Raw genomic sequence first — 18618 nt, 5'->3', positions numbered from 1 at the left:
AGAAAAATATCCATGCAAAAAATAAAACTGAACAACAAAACAACATTTGCGTGTCAGTAGCCATGAACAATCCAGATTTACGAGCAATCCAACAATTTGAATAGTCTGATCCTGCCGATCGAAAGAGTGAAAAAAAAAAAAAGCGGGGAGAAGGCTAAGATGGTCGAAAATCTCAGTAATGGCATAAAATTACTAACAGCATTTGTTTTAATTTTGGAAGCTTGAATTTCTCCCATCTGTTTTCATGTAAGTCAACTCTTTCGAACTTTTAGGCCATTTATTTTAAACCTGGACAACTTGTAGACCCAATAGATGGGATTTTTACTGAATGACTTTGGAGCATAACTGGCTCCAGATGAAGTATACGAGATTTATTAACATTAAAAGCATATGAGAGCATCATTTCGTAAGGATTTATATAGTTTTCCCAGAATCTCCAAAATTGTCTGTAGGATACTAAATGCATCTTTTAAAAAAAATAAAGAAAAGAAAAGAAAAGAAAAGAGCGTGGAACATTTTTTTTATGACTGGTGGGCCGGCGCCGGCGCCGATCGGATGGCTGGTGGTGGCGGTGTTCAACGAGTGCATCGCGCCATCGATGGCGGAGATTTGCTCGTCGTGTCCGACGTCCAACGGGCTGTACTACTGGAGCGCCAAGCTCGCCGGAGAGCAGTGGGCCCCGCTCGCCGCCCGGATGACCGGATGGCAAGTGCCCCTCCTGCTTGGATTTTAATTTTTGAGGCCTTGCTTGCAAACGAACGCAAGAAGTCTGAAAAAAAACAAAAATCGGATGTGAGAGCTAATATTTTATTAAAATTACACATAACACCTCAGCTTATCATTATTTACAAACCCATCTGAAAAATATTAAACTATATTAATAGAAACATCTTGGGTTAAGTTTGTCATTTTAGACATTAGAGAATGTCATCAAACAATAAGATCCGCATCCTCTCCTCTGCTGCACTATTTTTTTTAATTGAACCAGATTCATCTAACTATGAACCAACATGCACAAAACGTCTCCCTTTTTCCTTCTGTCTTTTTTTGTCTATTTTTGGACCGGTCCTATAAGGACCCGTGCGAGCGTGTATTTAGTCCCACATCGGTTATTCATTGGGTAGATCTTGTGTACTTATACAAGATCAATGAATCCAAATAATACCTTCCGGCTAGCTATTTTGGGTGAGGTCTTGGGTTGTTACAAATGGTATCAGAGCGGATCTGGCCTATAACCTATGTGGACTAGGGAACACTGCAGCACGAATTTATTGGGGCTGACAACGGGCCAATCGTGGTGTTTGTGATTAGATTTGAATCCTTAGCCTGACGAGAACGTCAGGGCTTGAACGGAGGGAGTATGTGAGAACCCGTGCGGGCGTGTGTTTAGTCCCACATCGGTTATTCAATGGGTAGATCTTGGGTACTTATACAAGATCAATGAATCCAAATAATATCTTCCGACTAGCCATTTTGGATGAGGTTTTGGGTTGTTACAGGTCCATTGCTCAACAGGTGATCTCGTCCAACCAATAATCTCTCACCACCCTTCAATATATAAGAGCTTTATTTTTTCAGAAAAAAATATATTATTCAAATTAATTCAAAATATCTTCATATTTTGGTTCTTAAGCATAAAGGCGAGAAATGAAACAGAAATATGTTAACCTTTAATAAGAGTTCACTGTCAATTTATAAAAGGTTTCTTGTGCTCCTCACAAAGTCTCTAAATGCAAATTCTTGGTTCTTCTTCCCTGCCCTTCTTCCTCCTCCCTCCCCTTTCTCTACTTTGGAGCTGGGCATTTTGTTTTTCAAGGCCAAGTGTGTCATATGTGACGTGCTTTAATTAGCTTTAATCTCAAATGACAGAATCAAACACACGCCTGCAACCATTGCATAAATACTTCATGCCAAAATTAGTTCGCACAAAAGCACTGGCATTTGTTTTTACATCAACCTCCTTTAGTAATGTGCTAGCTGGCGCTTGTCCTTATTATTGCACTCCTTAAATGCACTCTACCTTCTATAAAAAGTTGAGAATGGATGTTAAGCAGGAGGATAAAAGGGAGAAATAACCCTGTTATTGAATTCTTATGTGCAAGGGCATTTTGGTCTTCTTACAATTAGATGTGGGAGTAATCAACCAATCTATTGGCAAATAGAATTAGGGAAATACAATTGGTAACTAAATTATTCTATACTTGTGATATCTCAAAACAAATAAACTCTTTCAAAATCATTGAATAATCCTATATATGCAAGGACTTGTATAGGTAACGTGGAACAGATTGATCTATGAGTAAGAGTTAAGCTCGAACTACAATGACTACTTAACCATAGGACATTGCTAGGTCATAATACTATTAGTTGATTTTTCTTTCTCTTTTTAATCATACTCTTATATGCAACCCTCCATTGCTTATTTCTTGTACATATATTTATCTTATTATTGATAGTATTGTACTTGATGGATCACAAATTTGTTAAATTATGAGATATAAAGGGGAAGCGACTGAAAGAAACAAACATTTGAAAAATAACAAGCATTAAAAAATATAGAAATTACAAGAAACATGCTTTGAAAGACCTAAATCCTTAAGGTCATGCATATAAATGATAGCAGAAAATTTGCACATAACTTTTGATTTTCTCATGCTACTAGTGGTGATCGAACGGAAGAAAAAAAGCTCTTGACATAAACTAGTTTACTGTACTAAAAGTTATCGCTTTACTGAAAAAGAATGCCAACTAACATAATGTCTAAGTGATTTTAAACTTTTGCATGATAAAATGGAAATTGCTAGGGTTTCTTACTCCCACATTGACATTAATGTTGGCTTAGGTTCCTTCCCTTCTAGTTTTAAGAAAAAAATAACAAAACGACAAATACTTGCAACACGACATGCCTTGTCGTGCCCATTAAGATCTCATACCACCTAGAAGTTAGTTTCATCTATTCCCCTTTATTAGGAGAACATCATCAGTGCAGATAGGGTTTAGCTAATGTAATAGATATCTCGAACTTTTATAAAGCGACAAAAGAAACTTCTCTAAATCTAGGAGTTCTGACAATCGTATCTTTGAAAATATTAGATTTTCAACATCGTCATAATTTTTTTAATATGCCAGTAATTTAGGAATCAAATAAGAGGTGGAATTTTCATATAGTGAACTTTTATCAGTATCATTTAATCTATATCAAAAATACATCTTGTTCTTTCCTATTTTACAAATTATATTTTCTTTAGCTAATAAATATTTTAAAAATTGCCTAAAACTTCTCTTTTTTTTTAAAAAAAAAAAGTCTAGAATCATTTTTGGTTGTTTATCACTTCTAGTAAAATTTGGTACCGGTTGCTTTTATCTTTAAAGTCAGACATAGCTCTATTTTGTTTAAGGGACAAAAAATCATTACCCAAGAAAAAATTTAATGGAAAAATTATCGAAACAGATTTATACCTACAAAATTATCATATGACATTACTGTCATATATATGATACATTATTTAACAAAATGGCCAAACTACCCTGCTACCAAATCTACGTTTCTAATTGTAAATTATTAGAATAGGTGAGGTTGCAAATTGTAATGTCCTTGCTGGCAACATTTTTCACAACAATGCCCTTCATGTTTTTTTTGTGTGTTATTTAGGTAACATAACATGTTTTTGTTAGGTTCTGATTTTTTTCCCATGAAGTTGACAAATTAGAGCACATATACATTCAAAAAAGTACATAAAGTGGTGCACAACAGATATCTTTGTAGAAGTTCAAAATTCTACTAAAAAAAAATTATTGCTTTTGTTTTCATCCATCCTGCCTTTTCATCTGGTATCACTTGTCTTCTTTCTCTTATCTATAAGAAACCACACCATGTTGCCTCACCTCAAAGGTGTCTCTCTTCTCACTCTACTTGGTTGCCTCCATAGCTCGTTTTAGCCCTCCATGGAAACAACCTTCGAAAACCATGGCCTACTAAAAAGAATTCAAATTGTGGTTGTCAATGATGATTCTGTAAGCCTTAAGGTCATTACGAGGATTCTTTCTACTTTCCAGTGTGAAGGTACATTTTGTTTCTCGAGCTATGATGTTGTTTTCTTTTGGTTGACATTAAGGTGATATGTTGTTAGGTTTCATATATAAACTAAATCATCGATTCTTAACTATGAGAGCATGTGGGTGGGGTTCATTCCTTTCATCATGTTTGTTCTTATGATTTTGTACCATATTTCTTCCTTTGTTTTCTTTCCGATATTTAGTCTCTTACTGTCTTACTGTTTTTGGTGATTGAGGTGAGTTGCAACTTCTAGGGTTTTACCCATTTTCTATTTTCTTTTTCACAAAAAAAAATTCATTCTCCCTTTCCTCTTTTTTTCCTCCTTCACAATGGTAAGCAGCAAAGCCTTTTTCTATTTAAAATTTCATATGAAGCAATATTAATCGATCTCCTCTTTTAGCTTCAAGGCCTTTTTTTTTTTTTTTTTTTTTTGCTTTTACAAGCATGGCTCAATTTGCCTCGGGGACTGGGCAACGACCCAGGTGGAGGTGGGGCGGGTTTGGGTGAGGAATAGCACCTCCTAGCCTAGAAAAAGTCTCTTTTGATTACAAAATTCTAAGCTTATAATTTATTTTTTGTGCACCATTTACATGTAAGACTGCAATGATGTTTAATATAAGTGGGCATCGTATGCACGTGTGCATGATTTGGCCGTGCATTCTATATTGTTTGCACTATATAGCCATTCACGTCACGAATTATAACCGCTCGTCCATATGGATCTTATTCATCAAACACATATCTCGATGCACTACTGCTGGAGTTGTATTTTTTATGAATCTCATTCATCAAGCACATTTCTCAGTGCTTCACTTTAGAAATAATCAGTTGTGGTTGATGGCATTGTGGGGTATAATTTTTCCTAACCGCAACCATCATCAGCTTCTATCTTTCACATGGACAAAACCTTAATTTGTTGTTACATGAAACCAGGTATTATTTTAGTAACGTCTCTCTCAGTGCATCAAGTACATATCTCAGTGCATCGCTTTAGGAATGAGTCAAACACAAAACATTAATTTGTTGTTACATGACACTCAACCTTTGGCCAGTGCGCTTTTATGTAATGTTTTGGCCAGCACACTTTTATGTAGTGTTAGTAACGTCTCTCTCCCTCTCATTTTTCTAAAGAACTTGACACATATATGTAGTGTTAGTAACGTCTCTCGCACTCAAAAAGCGTATCATGTTCAGATAGTGTTAGTAATGTCTCCCCACCTAGCCACCCACCCACCCTCTCTCTCTTTCTTTATGAAGAACTTGACACATACGTAGGAAAACGACGACGTTTCATACACCTTTTTAGCTAGCTGGCCAAAATTAGCTTGACGATAATAGTGAGACTGACCGCACTTTATGTAGCGTTTGTAACGTCTCTCTTATTTTTCTATTGAATTTGACACATTTATGTAGTGTTAGTAACGTCTCTCGCTCTCAAAAAGCGCGCCACGTTCAGGTAGTGTCAGTAACGTCTCCCCCCACCCTCTCTCTCTTTTTTTGAAGAACTTGACACATATGTAGCAAAACGACGGGGTTTCACACACCTTTTTAGCTACCTGGCCAGAAGTAGCTCGACGATAATGATGAGACTGACCTTATTCGTTTCTCAATTAATTACTTTCTGTTAGTTCTACCCTTTGACGATGTATATGAAGCCTTGTGCACACTGCGAGAACAGAGGGGAAAATTTGATCTCCTTCTACTTGAAATATGCTTGGTTGGCTCAAAGAACTTCGATATGCTGAAGCATTTTGTGAACGAGTTGGACCTACCCATCATCAGTAAGTAGCACCAATCTCATTTGGTTTCCTCATTTCTTTCCTTTCCATTTTACTATTTTTCATGACTCTGATCTTCTTGTAAATCTTGTCATGCAGCGATGTGCGCTTACGATGATGATAAAATTAGACATGAATCGCTTCACCATGGTGCTTGCTTGCACCTAACAAAGCCCATAACTATCACCGATCTTGGGGTTGTTTCTCAGAAGGCATGGTTTCAGAGGGAACACAAGGAAGAGAGATCTGAGAGCGTGGGGAGCCAACCTAACGTCAAAGAGGTCAGCCAAGCTTGTGCTTCATCCTCTTCAAGGACACCAAAAGGTGGAAGCTTTGGGAAAAATGAATTTATTTGGAAGAGGCAAGAAGGTGGTGGTTCTAAAAAGCCAAAGAAGGCACGCTTGGAATGGGATTTCGAGCTCCACCAAAGATTTCTGCTAGCTGCTGCGCTAGTAGGAGAACGTAAGAATGCTCGAACTTTTCTACGATTGTACGCATGTTTTAGGCTCGCCTCATCATCTTTTCTGCATTATCTAACACTCCTTTTTGTTGGCAGGTGCTCCTCCTAGCAGGATATATGAGCTGATGGGAGTTGAGGGTCTTACCCTAAATCAAGTTTCAAATCGCCTTCAGGTCTGATGTCTGCTCTTTGAATTTCGTGCATTTTTTTTTTCTTGTTCATTGTCTGTATTATTATGTTGACCAATCATGCAATGATGTAGCTTTAAAATTGCCGAGGAATATGGAAAATAGATTGTCTATAGATAAGAAACTCCTATATAAAACCCTACGTTGAGGTCCATCAATCAAAACTCTAAATCCAAGTGAGATGATATTAATTTGTTTCCAAGAAAAACGCTTGATGCTTACAGAATTATCTGAATTATTGCATAATGCCATCGAAAAATGGAAAGAAGAAATCTTATTTATTATGAGTTTACAAGGATCTTTCCTACCTCTCTTGTTTGGTATTCAGGTTAGTTTTCTTACCAAGAAAAAACCATATCATACTTGTGTATGCAGAGGCATCGAACTCACTTGCGGAGATTGGAGAGATCAACCAAGATTCATCCACTGCGACATATAAGGCCAATGCCTTCCTTCACCCAACCAATCTTTGCTCCCTTCATCGCGGCCCCATATCCTCCTATGCATTCGAGTGGATGGACTCAACCAGTAGACATGACAGACGAAAGTCCACCAGCAGCGGATGATATCGATGATATATTTGATGTGAGAAATTATGTTTTCGATGAAGCTGCTATAGCTAAAATGTTGGATGAAATTGCTAGAGAAAATAATACCACGCCATGACAATCACGAACTGATCATGTATTCTGAGTAGGGTTGTTCTTAATGAAGTTACAAATGCAAATACCTTATATTTTCTAATTAATTTTTAGTGCTTGTTAGCTCCTGCTTCATCTCATGTTTCATATCCAATCTTCAATACACTAAAAGGTCAATTTGCAGCAGATATATTGATGACCTCGCTGTCCTCCACCTTTTCGAACCATAGATGGACCACGAAGTGCTGAAGCAGTTGCAAACATCTCTTCATAGTTGTCAGATAATATTGATAATGTCTTTCATGTACTTTGATTTCGGCAAAGCTGCTCGAGTTGAAATGCTGAGCCAAATTAATAGACAAAGCAACAACATGCCTTGATGGCACAAGGGGCCCAGTAGGTACATAGTCGTGCTTTTGACCAAGTTAAGAACTGAGCAGGAAGCTACTTCGAATTATAGTAATTTGATTTAGATGACTCGGGCCGACAGATTGGGTTCGATCCAACGCATGCATTTAACCATATTTGGACCCATTTACAATTAGAGTCACAACTTCGCCCCAATAAAAATATAGGCCGGATTACCCAAAATGTCTGAAAGAAAAAATTAATAAGAAAGCATGATCTCATCATTAAAATCATGACTCATTCAATAGCATCTTTTCATGATAGAATATAAATGCCAAATCTTATTTCATCATACAACAGTTATTGCGAATGATAGTCATTCTAATAATGACTATTATTTAAATATTGTCGTTAATATGTATTATATAATGCCTCATTCTCTCTCTGGAATTATTATAACAGTCAGTATTTAAAGTTTAAACACTACAGTTGACGTAAACTAAGCATTCAGAATGAATCAAATTTCATACGTCTAAGAATAAAATAATATTGCTGTTTAGCGCCGCCTGAGTGGAGAATAGAAATTCTTGGTTCTTCTTCCCTGCACTTCTTCCTGCTCCCTCCCCTTTCTCTACTTTGGAGCTGGGCATTTTGTTTTTCAAGGCCAATTGTGTCACATGTGACGTGCTTTAATTAGCTTTAATCTCAAATGACAGAATCAAACACACGCCTGCAACCATTGCATAAATACTTCATGCCAAAATTAGTTCGCACAAAAGCACTTGCATTTGTTTTTACATCAACCTCCTTTAGTAATGTGCTTATTGTTGCACTCCTTAAATGCACTCTACCTTCTATAAAATGTTGAGAATGGATGTTAAGCAGGGGGATAAAAGGGAGAAATAACCCTGTTATTGAATTCTTATGTGCAAGGGCATTTTGGTCTTCTTACAATTAAATGTGGGAGTAATCAACCAATCTATTGGCAAATAGAATTAGGGAAATACAATTGGTAACTAAATTATTCTATACTTGTGATATCTCAAAACAAATAAAGTCTTTCAAAATCATTGAATAATCCTATGCAAGGACTTGTAACAAATTTATATTTACAAAATAATCATATGACATTACTTTCATACTATACATTATTTAACAAAATGACCAAACTACCCTGCTACCAAATCTACCACAAATATTGAGGAAAAGTAGTCGAGGTTGCAAATTGTAATGTCCTTGCTTGAAACATTTTTCACAACAATGCCCTTCATGTTTTTTTTGTCTGTGTTATTTTGGTAACATAACATGTTTTTGTTGAGTTCTGATTTTTTTTCCATGAAGTTGACAAATTAGGGCACATATACATTCAAAAAAGTACATAAAGTGGTGCACGACAGATATCTTGTAGAAGTTCAAAAATTCTACTAAAAAAAATTATTGCTTTTGTTTTCATCTATCCTGCTTTTTCATCTGGTATCACCTGTCTTCTTTCTTTTATCTATAAGAAACCACACCATGTTGCCTCACCTCAAAGGTGTCTCTCTTTTCACTCTTCTTGGTAGCCTCAATAGCTCATTTTAGCCCTCCATGGAAACAACCTTCGAAAACCATGGCCTATTCAAAAGGATTCAAATTGTGGTTGTCAATGATGATTCTGTAAGCCTTAAGGTCATTAGGAGGATACTTTCTACTTTCCAGTGTGAAGGTACATTTTGTTTCTCAAGATATGATGTTGTTTTCTTTTGGTTGACATATATTAAGGTGATATGTTGTTAAGCTTCATATATAAACTAAATCATTGATTCTTAACTATGCGAGCTTGTGGGTGGGGATCATTCCTGTCATAATGTTTGTTGTTATGATTCTGTATTATATTTCTTCCTTTTATTTTTCTTTCCGACATTTATTCTCTTACTCTCTTACTGTTTGGATGTTTTATATGTTTCTTGTTTTGTTTCTTTTTATTTTCTTGATTTGGGAGCAGGGGAACTGGGGGATAATGATGGGAGAATTAAACAACCTAGTCAAAAACATGGAATTTTTGTTTTTGGTGATTGAGGTAAGTTGCAACTTCTGGGGTTTTGCCCATTTTCTATTTTCTTTTCCACCAAAAAAAACATCTATTCTCCCTTTCCAAGCAGAGAAGCCTTTTTCTATTTATAATCTCATATGAAGCGATATTAATCGATCTCCTCATTTAGCTTCAAAGCCCTTTTTTTGCTCTTTTTACAAGCGTAGCTCGGTTTGCCCGGAGGACTGGGCTACGGCCCAGGTAGATGCGCGGCGGGTTTGGGTGAGGAATAGCTCGTCCTAGCCTGGAAAAAGTCTCTTTTGATTACAAAATTTTAAGCTTATAATTTATTTTTTGTGCACCATTTACATGTAAGACTGCAACGATGTTCATTATAAGTGGGCATCGTATGCACGTGTGCACGATGTGGCCGTGCATCCTGCATTGTTTGCTCTATATAGCCGTGCACAAATAATAATCGCTCGTCCATATGAATCTTATTCATCAAATATATATCTCGGTGTACCACTGCTGCAGTTGTATTTTTATGAATCTCATTCATCAAGCACATCTCTTGGTGCTTCACTTTAGAAATGATCAGTTGTGGTTGATGGCATTGTGAGGTATAATTTTTTCTAACCGTCGCCATCATCAGCTTCTATCTTTCACACGGACAATACCTCAATTTGTTGTTACACGAGACTCAGTCTTATTTTAGTAACGTCTCTCTCAGTGCGTATCTCATTGCATCGCTTTAGGAATGAGTCAAAAACAAAACATTAATTTGTTGTTACATGACCCTCAGTCTGTAGCCAGTGCATTTTTATGTAGCGTTTGTAACGTCTCTCTCTCTTATTTTTCTAAAGAACTTGATACATTTATGTAGTGTTAGTAACGTCTCTCTCTCTCAAAATGCGTCACGTTCAGGTAGTGTCAGTAACATCCCCCCCCCCCCCCCCCCCTTCTCTTTCACTCTTTTTCTGAAGAACTTGACACATAAGTAGCAAAACGACAGCGTTTCATCCACCTTTTTAGCTACATGGCCAAAATTAGCTCGACGATAATGATGAGACTGACCTCATTCGTTTCTCAATTAATTACTTTCTGTTAGTTCTACCCTTTGACGATGTATATGAAGCCTTGTGAAAATTTGATCTCCTTCTACTTGAAATCTACTTGACTGGCTCAAAGAACTTCGATATGCTAAAGCATTTTGTGAACGAGTTGGACCTACCCATCATCAGTAAGTCGCACCAATCTCATTTGGTCTTCTCATTTCTTTCCTTTCCATTTTACTATTTTCCATGACTCTAATCTTCTTGTAAATCTTGTTATGCAGCGATGTGCGCTTACGATGATAATAAAATTAGACATGAATCGCTTCACCATGGTGCTTGCTTGCACCTAACAAAGCCCATAACTATCATCGATCTTGGGGTTATTTCTCAGAAGGCATGGTTTCAGAGGGAACACATGGAAGAGAGATATGAGAGCGTGGGGAGCCAACCTAACGTTGAAGAGGTCGGCCAAGTTGGCGCCTCATCCTCTTCAAAGACACCAAAAGGTGGAAGTTCTGGGAAAAATGAATTTATTTGGAAGAGGCAAGAAGGTGGTGGTTCTGAAAAGCCAAAGAAGGCACACTTGGAATGGGATTTCGAGCTCCACCAAAGGTTTCTTCTAGCTGCTGCCCTAGTAGGAGAACGTAAGAATACTCGAACTCTTCCATGACTGTACGTGTGTTTTAGGCTCACCTCATCATCTTTTCTGCATTATCTAACACTCCTTTTTGTTGGCAGGTGCTCCTCCTAGCAGGATATATGAGCTGATGGGAGTTGAGGGTCTTACCATAAGTCAAGTTTCAAATCGCCTTCAGGTCTGATGTCTGCTCTTTGAATTTCATGCATTATTTTTTTTCTTGTTCATTGTTTGTATTATTATGTTGACCAATCATGCACTGATGCAGCATTAAAATTGCCGAGGAATATGGAAAATAGATTGTCTATAGATAAGAAACTCCTATATAAAACCCTACGTTGAGGTCCATCAATCAAAACTCTAGATTCATGTGAGATGATATTAATTTGTTTCCAAGAAAAATGCTTGATGCTTACAGAATTATCTGAATTATTGCATAATGCCATCGAAAAATGGAATAAAGAAATCTTATTTATTACGAGTTTACAGGGATCTTTCCTACCTTTTTTGTTTGGTATTCAGGTTAGTTTTCTTACCAAGGAAAAACCATATCATACTTGTGTATACAGAGGCATCGAACTCACTTGCGGAGATTGGAGAGATCAACCGAGATTCATCCACTACGAGAGATAAGGCCAATGCCTTCCTTCACCCAACCAATCTTTGCTCCCTTCATCGCGGCCCCATATCCTCCGATGCATTCGAGTGGATGGACTCAACCAGTAGACATGACAGACAAAAGTCCACCAGCAGCGGATGATATCGATGATATATTTGATGTGAGAAATTATGTTTTCGATGATGCTGCTATAGCTAAAATGTTGGATGAAATTACTAGAGAAAATGATACCACGCCATGACAATCACGAACTCATCATGTATTCTGAGTAGGGTTGTTCTTAATGAAGTTACAAATGCAAATACATTATATTTTCTAATTAAGTTCAAACTACAATGACTACTTAACCCTAGAACATTCCTAGGTCATAATACCATTAGTTAATTTTTCTTTCTCTTTTTAATCATACTCTTATAGGTAACCCTTCATTGCTTATTTCTTATGCATATGTTTATCTTATCATCGATAGTATTGCACTTGATGGATCACAAATTTGTTAAATTATGAAATATAAATGGGAGCCGGGTGAAAGAAACAAGCATTAGAAAACTAACAAGCATTAGAAAAGTAACAAGCATTAAAAAAATATAGAAATTACAAGAAACATGCTTTGAAAGACCTAAATCATTTAGCTCACATGGATAAATGTATACTAGTTTACTGTACTAGAAGTTAACATTTTACTGAAAAAGAATGGCAACTAACATATGTCTAAGTGATATCAAACTCTTGCATGATAAAATGGAAATTGCTAGGGTTTACGACTTGCATTCAAATCCCACGTTGATATTAATATTGGCTTAGGTTCCTCCCCTTCTAGTTTTAAGGAAAAAAGAGACAAAACGACAAACACTTGCAACACGACATGCCTTGTCGTGCCCATTGAGATCTCATACCACCTAAAAGTTAGTTATTCCTCTTTATTAGGAGAACACCATCAGTGTAGATAGGGTTTAGCTAATCTAGTGGATTTCTCGAACGTTCACAAAGCGACAAAAGAAACTTCTCTAAATCTAGGAGTTCTGACAATTGTATCTTTGAAAATATTAGATTTTCAACATCGTCATAATTTTTTTTAATATGCCAGTAAATTAGGAATCAAATAAGAGGTGGAATTTCTATATAGTGAACTTTTATTAGTATCATTTAATCTAGCTCAAAAATACATCTTGTTCTTTCCTATTTTACAAATGATATTTTCTTTAGCTAATAAATATTTTAAGAAATTGCCTAAAAACTTCTCTTTTTTTAAAAAAATTCTAGAATCATTTTTCGTTGTTTATTACTTCTGGTAAAATTTTGTACTGATTGCTTTTATCTTTAAAATTAGATATAGCTTTCCTTTGTTTATTTTAATGGACCAAAAATCATTACCCAAAAAAAATTTAATGAAAAAATTATCAAAACAAATTTATATTTACAAAATAATCATATGACATTACTTTCATCCTATACATTATTTAACAAAATGACCAAACTACCCTGCTACCAAATTGTAATGTCCTTGCTTGCAACATTTTTCACAACAATGCCCTTCATGTTTTTTTTCTCTGTGTTATTTTGGTAACAACATATTTTTGTTGAGTTCTGATTTTTTTTCCATGAAGTTGACAAATTAGGGCACATATACATTCAAAAAAGTACATAAAGTGGTGCACGACAGATATCTTGTAGAAGTTCAAAAATTTTACTAAAAAAAATTATTGCTTTTGTTTTCATATATCCTGCTTTTTCATCTGCTATCACCTGTCTTCTTTCTTTTATCTATAAGAAACCACACCATGTTGCCTCACCTCAAAGGTGTCTCTCTTTTCACTCTTCTTGGTAGCCTCCATAGCTCATTTTAGCCCTCCATGGAAACAGCCTTCGAAAACCAAGGCCTATTTCAAAGGATTCAAATTGTGGTTGTCAATGATGATTCTGTAAGCCTTAAGGTCATTACGAGGATACTTTCTACTTTCTAGTGTGAAGGTACATTTTGTTTCTCAAGATATGATGTTGTTTTCTTTTGGTTGACATTAAGGTGATATGTTGTTAAGCTTCATATATAAACTAAATCATTGATTCTTAACTATGCGAGCATGTGGGTGGGGATCGTTCCTGTCATAATGTTTGTTGTTATGATTTTGTATTATATTTCTTCCTTTTATTTTTCTTTCCGATATTTATTCTCTTACTCTCTTACTGTTTGGATGTTTTATATGTTTCTTGTTTTGTTTCTTTTTTTTCTTCTTAATTTGGGAGCAGGGGAACTGGGGGATAATGATGGGAGAATTAAACAACCTAGTCAAAAACATGGAATTTTTGTTTTTGGTGATTGAGGTAAGTTGCAACTTCTGGGGTTTTGCCCATTTTCTATTTCCTTTTCCACCAAAAAAAACATCTATTCACCCTTTCCCCGTTTTCCCTTCTTCTCAATGGTAAGCAGAGAAGCCTTTTTCTATTTAAAATTTCATATGAAGCAATATTAATCGATCTCCTCATTTAGCTTCAAAGCCCTTTTTTTGCTCTTTTTACAAGCGTAGCTCGGTTTGCCTGGAGGACTGGGCTACGGCCCAAGTAGATGCGCGGCGGGTTTGGGTGAGGAATAGCTCGTCCTAGCCTGGAAAAAGTCTCATTTGATTACAAAATTCTAAGCTTATAATTTATTTTTTGTGCACCATTTACATGTATGACTGCAACGATGTTCATCATAAGTGGCATCGTATGCACATGTGCACGATGTGACCGTGCATCCTACATTGTTTGCACTATATGGCCGTGCACGTCACAAATCATAACCGCTCGTCCATATGAATCTTATTCATCAAACACATATCTCGGTGCACCATTGTTGGAGTTGTGTTTTTATGAATCTCATTCATCAAGCACATTTCTCAGTGCTTCACTTTAGAAATGATTAGTTGTGGTTGATGGCATTGTGGGGTATAATTTTTCCTAACCGTAGCCATCATCAGCTTCTATCTTTCACACGAACAATACCTCAATTTGTTGGCACATGAGATTGAGTCTTATTTTAGTAACGTTTCTCTCAGTGCATATCTCAGTGCATCGCTTTAGAAATGAGTCAAAAACAAAACATTAATTTGTTGTTACTTGACACTCAGTCTTTGGCCAGTGCGCTTTTATGTAGCATTTGTAATGTCTTTCTCTCTCTCTCTTATTTTTTAAAGAACTTGGCACATTTATATAGTGTTAGTAACATCTTTCTCTCAAAAAGCGTGTCACGTTTAGGTAGTGTCAGTAATGTCTCCCCCTTACCCTCTCTCTCTCTCTCTTTTTGAAGAACTTGACACATATGTAGCAAAACGACGGCATTTCATACACCTTGCTAGCTACCTGGCCAGAATTAGCTCGACGATAATGATGAGACTGACCTCATTCGTTTCTCAATTAATTACTTTCTGTTAGTTCTATCCTTTGACGATGTATATAAAGCCTTGTGCACACTGCGAGAACAGAGGGAAAAATTTGATCTCCTTCTACTTGAAATCTGCTTGATTGGCTCAAAGAACTTCGATATGCTGAAGCATTTTGTGAATGAATTGGACCTACCCATCATCAGTAAGTAGCACCAATCTCATTTGGTCTTCTAATTTCTTTCCTTTTTCATTTTACTATTTTCCATGACTCTGATCTTCTTGTAAATCTTGTTATGCAGCGATGTGCGCTTACGATGATGATAAAATTAGACATGAATCGCTTCACCATGGTGCTTGCTTGCACCTAACAAAGCCCATAACTATCACCGATTTTGGGGTTGTTTCTCAGAAGGCATGGTTTCAGAGGGAACACAAGGAACAGAGATCTGAGAGCGTGGGGAGCCAACCTAACATTGAAGAGGTCGGCCAAGCTGGCGCTTCATGCTCTTTAAAGACACCAAAAGGTGGAAGCTCTGGGAAAAATGAATTTATTCGGAAGAGGCAAGAAGGTGGTGGTTCTGAAAAGCCAAAGCAGGCACGCTTGGAATGGGATTTCGAGCTCCACCAAAGGTTTCTGCTTGCTACTGTGCTAGTAGGAGAACGTAAGAATGCTCGAACTCTTCCACAACTATACGTGTTTTTTAGGTTCGCCTCATCATGTTTTTGCATTATCTAACACTCCTTTTTGTTGGCAGGTGCTCCTCCTAGCAGGGTATATGAGCTGATGGGAGTTGAGGGTCTTACCCTGAGTCAAGTTTCAAATCGCCTTTAGGTCTGATGTCTGCTCTTTAAATTTTCTGCATTATTTTTTTTTCTTGTTGATTGTCTATATTATTATGTTGACCAATCATTCAGTGATGCAGCATTAAAATTGCCGAGAAATATGGAAAATAGATTGTCTATGGATAAGAAACTCCTAAATAAAACCCTACGTTGAGGTCCATCAACCAAAACTCTAGATTCATGTGAGATGATATTAATTTGTTTCCAAGAAGTATTAGTTTCTACTGTATCAATGCTTAATGCTTACAGAATTATCTGAATTATTGCATAATGCCATCGAAAAATGGAAAGAAGAAATCTTATTTATTACGAGTTTACAAGGATATTTCCTACCTTTCTTGTTTGGTATTCGGGTCAACATAATGTATTTATGTGCCCCGGACACTAGCTGGTTTCTAGTTTTCTTACCAAGGAAAAACCATATCCTACTTGTGTATGCAGAGGCATCGAACTCACTTGCGGAGATTCGAGAGATCAACCGAGATTCATCCACTGCGAGAGATAAGGCCAATGCCTTCCTTCACCCAACCAATCTTTGCTCCCTTCATCGCGACCCCATATCCTCCTATGCATTCGAGTGGATGGACTCAACCTGCAGCAAATTATTTGAAATCTTCCACACGAGGAAGTATGTATGCATGCCAAACGACACAAGTTCAGTGGAGTGGAAGTGGGATGGCTAGCATCAATCCATTGAGCTCTCCAAATTTTTATGTTGGGATGCATAGTTATAATCAAGGATCTACTTGGGTTGCGAAGCAACAGACTATGATGGCTAATGATCCTTCCAGAAATCAACTTCCACATTACTCCCATCATGCAGAGCCAGAATGGACTTCATCGGCAAGCACAACTCCTCGCCAATGCGATGTTGAACCACCGAGGAGGAATTTGACGCAAGAGCAGCCCTTCCACGCTGCCAATGAGCTTGCTGTTCCCGAAGCATCCTTGGACGTTCAATTACATGAGAGTTCATTGGTAGACAAGAACACTGCTGATGACATGGCTGCCATCGAAAATTTTCCAAGTACAGCTGAACCACGAAGTGCCAGGGACATGGCAGACGCAAGTTCACCGGCAGGGGATGATATCGATGATATATTTGATGTGAGAAATTATATTTTCGATGATGCTTCTATAGCTAAAATGTTGGATGACATTACTAGAGAAAATGATACCACACCATGACAATCACGAACTCATCATGTATTCTGAGTAGGGTTGTTCTTAACGAAGTTACAAATGCAAATACCTTATATTTTCTAAGTAATTTTTAGTGCTAGTTAGTTCCTTCTTCCTCTCAAGTTTCATTTCCTATCTTCAATGCACTAAAAGGTCCATTGGTAGCAGATTTTTTTTTGGGTGGGGGGTGGGGGGAACAACTAATAGCAATTGCATTTCACAAATTGAGATTATGGTCAATGGCTAAAGGTTGATGGGTTGGCAGTTCGAAACGTAATCAAAGAGCAACTGAAAAGTAGTCTACAAATATAGTACATGGAAGTAGTCTATCAAGGAAATGCAAATGGCGCCCATACTCTAGTTTTCTCAAGGTGAACTTCAATTACAGCATCCAGGAAGGAAGTTGCTACGGCGCCAGCTTTTTCATCAGAAATCAGCAAGTCAGATTAGTGACGGTTGGAGGTCGGCGTATCTTCAATCACTCTATCGACAGCACTGAGATCAAAGCAACAAGAGAAGATGTCTTATGCGAGACAAGTGCTGGGAGCAGATCATATTATCCTGGATAGGGACTCCGCCACAGTAATTGAAAAGATCTAGGAATCCAGAAGTGCTGGTGGGGGGATGCGACTGCTCCACAACATTCACCACCTATTAGGTGATTGCACTTTTCACAGAGCTACTCATGTTTACAAAGAGGCCAACAGTGCTACAGATTGGATGGCCTCCTATGCGGCTCATCACTTAGGTAAGTTTGTTTGAGTGAACCAGATCTTTGTCCCATCTCCCTTATAGTCTTTTTTTTACTTTGACTTTTTGCTTTTTGGGTACTGCTTGTATGTGGGTCTCCGATGTACCCAAAAAAAAAAAAAGGAAATAACCATAGACATTTGTGCAAATGGAGAAAAATTTACTTCTTTAGACTTTTATTTTTTATCTTTATACAAGTGAGAGGAGAGAGGCTGAACCTATAGGCTATAGGAGGAAGTGGAGTGGTTAGCGGCTTTATTGAAAAATTATTAATGTGTGATGACATAAGCAAGCATTCGTGGATGATCAATTACATAAGAGTTCATTGCCACCATAATTAAAATCATTCAATAACATTTTTTTCATTAGAGAATATCAATGTCAGATCTCATTTGATCATACAACAGTTATTGCGAATGATAGTCATCTAATAATGACTATTATCTAAATATTACCATTAATATGTATTATATAATGCCTCTTTCTCTCTCTGGAATTATTAATAACAGTCAGTATTTAAAGTTTAAACATTGCAGTTGACGTAAACTGAATCAAATTTCATACGTTTAAGAATAAAATAATATTGCCGTTTGCATCGCCTGAGTGGAGAATAGAATATGTGCAAAGCAGATAATTTCTATTAAAAAGCAGATACCAACCAGGTGTCAGTTGAAAAGGTCTTCT

General features: G+C 36.9%; 3 protein-coding genes across 3 annotated transcripts; all 3 read left to right on the top strand.

Annotated features, from left to right (window-relative positions):
* Nucleotides 1-5437: 5437 nt before the first annotated feature.
* LOC120111211 (two-component response regulator ARR11-like) lies at nucleotides 5438-7285 on the top strand. Its single transcript, XM_088724381.1, has 4 exons — nucleotides 5438-5838; nucleotides 5935-6297; nucleotides 6392-6468; nucleotides 6859-7285. The coding sequence occupies exons 1-4, from the start codon at nucleotides 5796-5798 to the stop codon at nucleotides 7147-7149; spliced, it is 774 nt and encodes a 257-aa protein (XP_088580507.1). The 5' UTR covers nucleotides 5438-5795; the 3' UTR covers nucleotides 7150-7285.
* A 3242-nt stretch (nucleotides 7286-10527) lies between these two features.
* Nucleotides 10528-12735, top strand: LOC120111212 (two-component response regulator ARR11-like). The gene is made up of 4 exons (XM_039127773.3): nucleotides 10528-10726; nucleotides 10823-11185; nucleotides 11280-11356; nucleotides 11748-12735. Exons 1-4 carry the CDS (start codon nucleotides 10684-10686, stop codon nucleotides 12036-12038), a joined length of 774 nt encoding a protein of 257 aa, XP_038983701.1. The 5' UTR covers nucleotides 10528-10683; the 3' UTR covers nucleotides 12039-12735.
* A 1316-nt stretch (nucleotides 12736-14051) lies between these two features.
* LOC120110983 (two-component response regulator ARR11-like) lies at nucleotides 14052-16004 on the top strand. Its single transcript, XM_039127096.3, has 3 exons — nucleotides 14052-15361; nucleotides 15459-15821; nucleotides 15915-16004. The coding sequence occupies exons 1-3, from the start codon at nucleotides 15319-15321 to the stop codon at nucleotides 15989-15991; spliced, it is 483 nt and encodes a 160-aa protein (XP_038983024.2). The 5' UTR covers nucleotides 14052-15318; the 3' UTR covers nucleotides 15992-16004.
* The last annotated feature ends 2614 nt before the right edge of the window (nucleotides 16005-18618 follow it).

Source organism: Phoenix dactylifera, chromosome 7 (genome assembly GCF_051530095.1).
Source record: "Phoenix dactylifera cultivar Ajwa chromosome 7, Ajwa_hap1_PhDact_Kaust_v1.1, whole genome shotgun sequence".
Taxonomy (NCBI): Eukaryota; Viridiplantae; Streptophyta; class Magnoliopsida; order Arecales; family Arecaceae; genus Phoenix; species Phoenix dactylifera.
The sequence above is the reverse complement of the archived record's forward strand: the minus strand, read 5'-3'. Positions and strand labels throughout refer to the sequence as shown.

Coding starts and splice junctions, on each gene's coding strand:
- LOC120111211 (XM_088724381.1), top strand. CDS start 5,796: ATGCTGAAGCATTTTGTGAACGAGTTGGACCTACCCATCATCA. Junction 5,839..5,934: donor GTTGGACCTACCCATCATCA/GTAAGTAGCACC, acceptor CTTGTCATGCAG/CGATGTGCGCTTACGATGAT. Junction 6,469..6,858: donor AAGTTTCAAATCGCCTTCAG/GTCTGATGTCTG, acceptor TTGTGTATGCAG/AGGCATCGAACTCACTTGCG.
- LOC120111212 (XM_039127773.3), top strand. CDS start 10,684: ATGCTAAAGCATTTTGTGAACGAGTTGGACCTACCCATCATCA. Junction 10,727..10,822: donor GTTGGACCTACCCATCATCA/GTAAGTCGCACC, acceptor CTTGTTATGCAG/CGATGTGCGCTTACGATGAT. Junction 11,186..11,279: donor TGCTGCCCTAGTAGGAGAAC/GTAAGAATACTC, acceptor TTTTGTTGGCAG/GTGCTCCTCCTAGCAGGATA.
- LOC120110983 (XM_039127096.3), top strand. CDS start 15,319: ATGCTGAAGCATTTTGTGAATGAATTGGACCTACCCATCATCA. Junction 15,362..15,458: donor ATTGGACCTACCCATCATCA/GTAAGTAGCACC, acceptor CTTGTTATGCAG/CGATGTGCGCTTACGATGAT. Junction 15,822..15,914: donor TACTGTGCTAGTAGGAGAAC/GTAAGAATGCTC, acceptor TTTTGTTGGCAG/GTGCTCCTCCTAGCAGGGTA.